At 34.0% G+C, this 7,365-nt stretch overlaps 2 protein-coding genes and 2 long non-coding RNA genes across 4 annotated transcripts; 3 read left to right on the forward strand and 1 right to left on the reverse strand.

Annotated features, from left to right (window-relative positions):
- The first annotated feature begins 16 nt into the window (after window positions 1–16).
- Window positions 17–708, forward strand: LOC104266880. The gene is made up of 3 exons (XR_717773.3): window positions 17–124; window positions 180–297; window positions 588–708. It is a non-coding gene; the product is annotated as an uncharacterized LOC104266880 (long non-coding RNA).
- A 989-nt stretch (window positions 709–1,697) lies between these two features.
- LOC104266881 lies at window positions 1,698–2,395 on the reverse strand. The gene is made up of 3 exons (XR_717774.3): window positions 2,268–2,395; window positions 2,095–2,212; window positions 1,698–1,832 (listed from the first exon to the last, which is right to left on the reverse strand). It is a non-coding gene; the product is annotated as an uncharacterized LOC104266881 (long non-coding RNA).
- Window positions 2,396–3,550: 1,155 nt separating this feature from the next.
- LOC104266883 (cleavage and polyadenylation specificity factor subunit 5) lies at window positions 3,551–4,907 on the forward strand. Its single transcript, XM_026836630.1, has one exon. The coding sequence runs from the start codon at window positions 3,721–3,723 to the stop codon at window positions 4,438–4,440; it is 720 nt and encodes a 239-aa protein (XP_026692431.1). The 5' UTR covers window positions 3,551–3,720; the 3' UTR covers window positions 4,441–4,907.
- Window positions 4,908–5,418: 511 nt separating this feature from the next.
- Window positions 5,419–7,358, forward strand: LOC104266882 (heparan sulfate glucosamine 3-O-sulfotransferase 1-like). The gene is made up of 7 exons (XM_009864192.2): window positions 5,419–5,615; window positions 5,777–5,966; window positions 6,081–6,252; window positions 6,334–6,523; window positions 6,575–6,729; window positions 6,978–6,998; window positions 7,111–7,358. Exons 1-7 carry the CDS (start codon window positions 5,447–5,449, stop codon window positions 7,180–7,182), a joined length of 969 nt encoding a protein of 322 aa, XP_009862494.1. The 5' UTR covers window positions 5,419–5,446; the 3' UTR covers window positions 7,183–7,358.
- The last annotated feature ends 7 nt before the right edge of the window (window positions 7,359–7,365 follow it).

A 7,365-nucleotide genomic window follows, 5' to 3' on the forward strand; every position in this document is an offset into this window, starting at 1 on the left:
CTCTACACGCGGCAATACAGGAAGCCAAAATGGAAGTCGCCAAAACGTTGAGCTTCAGATTTCCTATATAAGACACTGTTTCTGTTAAACAAACCACCAGTCTTCTACAGACCACAACGTAAAAGTAAGTGGCTTGTATAAGCGGTGTGCCGTTTTACTTATACGAATTTATGTTGTAGATGAACAAGTCAGCACTTCTTCTTTTGCTCGTCATCGGACTCCTCGTTCTTACTGAAACCACTGATGCCTATTGGGGTCGTCGTCGTCGTCGTAGATATAGCCAAAAGTCAACAAGTGGTAACCAGTTATTTATTTATGTGCTTATAAAATTAAAAAAAAACAGTTTAACTTGTTTAAACAGTTTTAAGAAATCACTAATGGGTTGTCTAAATTGTCAGTTATACAGAAAAAAACTTCACCCATAAAGTAACATACATGGTAACTCGTGAGTGTGTATATGAGATGTATGAAACAAAACATCCATGTTATTTAAATATTGTTGTCGCAACACGCGTGTATAAGGCAAGTACGTTACATTCATTCACATATATTGCATTTCAATTATGTAATCCTTTTTACATTTTCAGTTGAAGAAAATGATGTAATGATGAATGAAATTATGCGAAAAATCATTCAACAGAATGAATAGTTGCTTGCCCATCCAGTGCATTATAATATGTTGATTTAATAAATTCAATAGCAACATTATTTGGCTTGTTTCTATATCTTCGCAATGACCAAGGAAATATTTGTACCATAGAAAATGATCTTGAAAATATATTTTGACAAACATTGTGTAATCACTGGTTAGTTTTGTTTTAAAAGAGACTTAAAGTATATGGTTGATGTGTTAATAAAATGAAGTACGTTTATTTTCAAAATACCCAATAATGTAAAAGAAAATTCAGGGAAAGTCGGCCATTTTTTACTGTGACGACAACCATGCGTAATTACATGATGCGTGCAACCTGTCAATCAAAATTAATAATCTCAACACGGCAACCCAGGAAGCCAAATTGGAAGTCGTCAAAACGTTTTCGTGAGACAGTAAAGCGGATGTTTTGTATTAAAAGACGAGGGACGCTTGGAGAAAGCAAATTATTTCGAAAATCTTTTAAAATTTAAATAAAAAATAAACGACGGATTGCAAGCATGTGAAGATTATCCTTCCTAGCCTACGTTTCTCTCGGCGCATTTAACTTGTTTATTTTTCTAGTTAACGTCCTCCAAGCGCATTCTCCTTTTCTTTTTCTTGGGTATGCCATCTTCTGGGCCTTTATTTGTGTACATATGTGATCTGAATTTGAAGCCTTTAACCTTTTTTGGTAAATCCTTATGTTTTTAAACATATATAGGCCTATTAATCGGCGCATGCGCATTGGCCTCCGGTCCAAATACAACTGTCGGAACAAATATATCACGAAAGCGTTAATTTGCATCAATTTAAAGTAATGATAAGTTTGCAGGTGCTCTATCTAAGAATTAATAATAAATTGTTTGAACAAACGTAAAATGTCTTCTTCTTTACGTTTTTTTTTTAAATTGTCAACTCGCTGCCAATTTAAGACCTATAAGCCACCACATTACTGGACAGAATTTGTAAACCGTATTCCCAAATTAACTTTTTTAGTTAAATGTCTTTTGTTTTCTATGACATAAATATTTTCTTGGTCACCGCGAATATAAAACAAGCCAGATAATGTTGCTTTTGAATTTATTCAAATCAACATCTTATAATGCACTGAATAGGCAAGCTAATTATTCATCCTGTTGGCTGAGCTTTTGCATAACTGCATCTCTCACTGCATCCATCATTGAATCATTTTCTTCATCTGTAAATGTAATTAGAATGATACAATTAGTTTCTACCCAATAAAATGGACTATTAGTAAATAAATGTAACTTGTTATATCCACGCGTGGCTGGACAACGACAGTCAAAATAACATGGATGTTTTGTTTCATACATCTCATATACACGCTTACGAATTACCACGTATGTTATTTTGTGGGTGATGTTTTTTTTATGACGGCAGACAATTTAGTTAAACTCTTTTTTTATATGCTTATAGCATTTAGATAAATAACCGCTTACCACTTGTTGACTTTTGGTTGTATGTATGCCATCTGACGCGACGTCGCCACGCATCAGTGGTTTCAGTGAGAACGAGGAGTCCGATGACGAGCAAAAGGAGAAGTGCTGACTTGTTCATCTGCAACATAAACTCGTATAAGTAAAACGACACAACGCTTATACAAGTCACTTACTTTTACGTTGTGGTCTGTAGAAGACTGGTGGTTTGTTTAACAGAAACTGCGCCTTATATAAGAAATCTGAGGCTCTTAAAAAAATTGAAAAACGTTTCTTTAAACGTCCCTCGTCTTTCGATACAAAACATCCGCTTTTCTGTCTCACGAAAACGTTTTGGCGACTTCCATTTTGGCTTCCTGTATTACCGTGTGTTGTGGTTTATAAATTTTGATTGACAGGTTGCAAGCATCATGTGATTACGCAATGTTTAACAGAAATATCTTCATGATCAACCAGGTATGGAGTAAAACGATGGTTAGTTTTGTTTTAAAAGAGACTTAAAGTATTTATACAGATGATGTGATAGTTGAATGAATTACGTTACTTTCAAAACACCTAATAATATAAAAAAAAATTTAGGGAAAATCGGCCAATTTCTCTTACTCTGATGACAAACATTGCGTGATCACATGATGCCTGCAATCTGTTAATCAAAATTTATAATCTTAACGCGGCAATACAGGAAGCCAAATTTGAAAGTCGCCTAAACGTTTTCATAGGAGAGAGTTTCTTCAAATGGAGTAAAATGGTTCCTCCTTTCTGCACGTTTGTAGAAACGCTTTTATTATTTTTCGAAATTCTGTCTTACGAAAACGTTTTGGCGCTTTTCATTTTTGCTTTCTGTATTGCCGTTTTAATTTTGATTGACAGATTGCAAGCAGCATGTAATTAAGTGCAGTGAATGCTATATCACCCCGGTGGTATTACACAATCCATACATAGTTTTTATCCTTTAAATATTGGTTCATTTGCATAACCAAAAGTATTAATTTAAAAACACGTACATCTATAAACGTGGATTCCCTTAGTTTTGCGCACGTAAGGGAAACAATAAACGGGTTTAATCGGTTAGCGGTTGTTCGCAGTTTTAGATGTTGTTTTAGGGTGTTTACTTTTACATAATTAAAATAATTCAAACGCCGGTTAATTTAACGTTTACAAAAAATAAATAACCTCAATTGATTTTTAGGCGACACATGCAAATGGTACATATACGTGCTCTTTCATTAAAGGTGGGCTTTCTTGTTACAATGAAAGAACCCAACCGTAACGAGAAATCCCGGGCAAAACGTGCAGAATTAAGTTTGCTTGCTTTAAGAGGTTTGTTTTCTGTTGGAACATTACGTAAAAGCGTGAGTTTATTGCTACATTTGCCTCATTGCAACCTTTTTTATGTACCATATATATTACAGTATGATACATACTACATACATAGCATTGATATAATAATGATAGAATAATGTTGTAATTGAGATAATCAAAGCACTTCTGTATTACTATATGTGTCTATACTCTATATCTTCCTGTACATTTCAGCTTATATGTGCTATTTATTTGATGTTCATATTTACATGCGCAATACTAGCCACCTGTTAAAAGGATCTCTGGTGTAAAACTTGTGTTGCAAAAATGACTGCAAGAAGACAAAGCAGCGGCTCTGGTTGGCCAAGATATCAGCAACAACAACAACAACAACAGGGCTACAATGATGTTAATAACGCTCAAGGAGATACAAATTCTACAACTAAAATCAGCCAGTACATCAATAGGGGCATAAACCTGTACCCGCTTACAAATTATACATTTGGCACAAAAGAGCCGTTGTATGAACGTGACAGCACGGTACAAGCACGGTTTCAACGAATGAGAGAGGAATTCGACAAAGCGGGGCAGAGGCGATCTGTCGAAGGTGTTCTGATAGTACATGAGCATGGTCTGCCCCATGTTCTGTTGCTGCAACTTGGAACCACATTTTTCAAACTGCCAGGGGGAGAGCTGCATAATGGAGAGAACGAAGTGGATGGATTAAAGAGGCTGATGACGGAAACCCTGGGAAGACAAGATGGAGTTGCACAGGATTGGGTCATTGAGGATTGCATTGGAAACTGGTGGAGGCCAAACTTTGAGCCACCGCTGTATCCTTACATCCCTGCCCACATTACAAAGCCAAAAGAGCACAAAAAACTGTTTTTAGTACAACTCGGTGAAAAAGCCTTGTTTGCTGTACCACGTAATTACAAGCTGGTGGCTGCCCCATTATTTGAACTTTACGATAATTCCAATGGTTATGGCCCAGTGATTTCTAGTTTGCCCCAGTTACTAAGCCGTTTCAATTTTGTTTATAATTAAGTTGATGTGATAAGTAATGTCATAAGCATATGACTGATCATTTCAATGTGAAAAAAAAGTATATATCAATGTCAACTGCGACAATTATGATCCTGCAGTGAACAGTTTGCTCCATACGGTCATGCTGTACACATTTGGTTCTATTTTTTAAACTGTCAATCATTGTTTTGTTCAATTATAACCACATTGTAAGATATGTGATATGGTTGCATTAATAAATATTAGCAAATGTAAATATCAGTACTGCTTCGCTATTTCTTTTACTTCGTCACCCATTTGTTTAAATATAAAAATGAGAACCAACACATGTGTTTATGTAGCAATTGTGTTTTAATAATTTCCTTCATTAAGTGTTTTCCACTGAGCTTTCCAAGCTATAAATGTACACATAATAGATAGATAATTTCCTATTAATGAAAAAAAATGAAAATGAATGTTCAGAAATAAATGCTGTTACAAAAACACAAGTTTATTGTCCATGAATTGAGCAAAACAATCTTGCTTTTGCACTGGGTAGGGCAGTATGTAACCTGTTTAACAGATGCACAAAAATTGCCATTGAAAGTTGTGTCCCAAATATATTACAAAATGTTCTTTTTATTCACCATTGTGCAATTTTTGTAAGTTCGATTCTACTTCCAGTAAATGTCATTCGATCTGGGGAGACTCTGCATACCATGGTAATATTTTCATGGGAAATACCTACATGTTATAACGTAAGTTACCTGCTTATTATTATTTGTTATTTGATTACACAATTCAATTGCTGTTTATTCATTATTTCTAACACTGTAAACTTTATAATGCCGAACTAAATTCAATTTGTACAACAGAATTCCATTAACAGTTTATGCAAATCATGTTTAACCTGTACTGTATTACGCTATCTTTCTGTACTGCTGTACTACAAATTGTAATTCACTGTCTACATGTGTTTCATATGTCACTGTGCTTTATTCCATGATTTTTACACTTTTTGATACATTTTGATTTAAAGTTTAGGTAAATGATGCAAAAACAGTTGAGAATCATTAACTATTTGGTAATAGTTGGAATTGTTTATCGAAACATAACATTTTACAAATCTAAGCTGTGGGACAGTTACCATACTAGTGTTGACAACATAGTGGACATATTGTTCGATGCAGTGGCAGATGAAAATTATTGTCTTCATGGTATAAATATTGTTAGTATAATGAAACTTATGTATCTTCCTCTTAATTTATTTAGTTAGACTAATTACTAATTATTATCACTGCATGATATTTCTGGTTTATAGTTTGATGGTGCCGAAAAAGTTTCATAAAACAAATAATTGTTTTTGTTGAATTTACAGGAGGTCCTTGTGTCCCGAAAAATTATGTTTCGATGTACAAAAGTCAATCTTATCCAGATGCGATCATTATCGGCTGTAAGAAATGTGGGACGAGGGCCCTGATTGATATGATGTGTTTGCATCCTCAAATTAAAGCTTTAAGAAGGGAAGGCCATTATTTTGACGATTTTTATGCACTAGGAGATTATTGGTATGTCTTTGAGTAATTCTATCAGAAAAAGTAATGTGAGTAAGTTAATGAGGCAAACATTTTTTTGGAACATCTTTGTCTCATTTCCACTTAATGTTTTGATCTTCTATTAAGGTATAAAAGCAGAATGCCAATACTTGCCGATCATGAAGTGGCAATAGAAAAGACTCCCTCATACATGTTATCAAGACTTACTGCAGAACGAATTTATAACTTTAACCCAGATATAAAACTGATAGTCATTCTACGAAATCCTGTGGACCGATTAATAAGTGATTACCTGCAGGTAATTAATGGAACACTAAACTGTTTTTTAACTGTCAAGTTAAACTAACCCTGAATTCTGAGGAAGTTTTTTTTATCACAGAAACAAGCTCGTTTTCCTAAAGCTGTTGTACTTTCAGTAGGAGAAACTTATATAAAAAATAAAACCAACACAGTTGATGAGACTAAAGTTCATGTACAAAAAGGTTTATATGCAAAGCAACTAAAACCTTGGTTGGAAATCTTTGGCACCAAGTCTATACTTATTGAAGATGGCAATGCATTTACAAAGGGTAATTAATACTAAATGTGACTTGACTACTCTGAAATCCCATCTGTACTAGATCCTCTTCCTACACTAAAACGTGCACAACAATTCCTTGGTTTAAAACCACACAACAATCATGTTTATTTCAATAAATCAAAGGGATTTTACTGCTGGTTGGAAAACAGCCAGACCAAATGCCTTGCTGGTGCAAAAGGAAGAAAACACCCAAAGGTAGCTTTTAGTTATTTAAAGTAGGGCTTCCCAAATTCGGGGCTGCGTGCTGAACTATAGAAGTTGCCGAGGGCCCGAGAGTATACCAATTTAAACAAAGTAGTACTGCATGTCTGGTTATAATATACTATTAAACAAAAACGGTCTAATATACTATTAAACAAGAAAAATTAAAAGGAGTAACAAGAAAAAAGTTTGGGAAGCCCTAATATAAACTTCATAATCAAATTTGACGAGTTTTGTTTCAGATTCCTTCACAACAGATGAACATATTAAAATCATATTATACCAAACCAAATGAAGACCTTTTTAGAATGATTGGAAAACGATTTGATTGGTAGATCTAAACAATCAATTTATCAGTATTATAGACTTATGAACATATTAAAATCATATTACACCAAACCAAATGAAGACCTTTTTAGAATGATTGGAAAACGATTTGATTGGTAGATCTAAACAATCAATTTATCAGTATTATAGACTTATTAATATCACTGTATACACTAAGACATCTGTATATTTTTTCTATTATGTGCAATGTAAAACCTTTTTATAAAACCAAGTATTTCAGCTTGATTTTTGTGAAAACATTATGAAGGAATTCTAAATGTATTGGCGTATTCTTGTTAATCC

This window comes from Ciona intestinalis, chromosome 1 (assembly GCF_000224145.3).
Source record: "Ciona intestinalis chromosome 1, KH, whole genome shotgun sequence".
Lineage (NCBI taxonomy): Eukaryota > Metazoa > Chordata > Ascidiacea > Phlebobranchia > Cionidae > Ciona > Ciona intestinalis.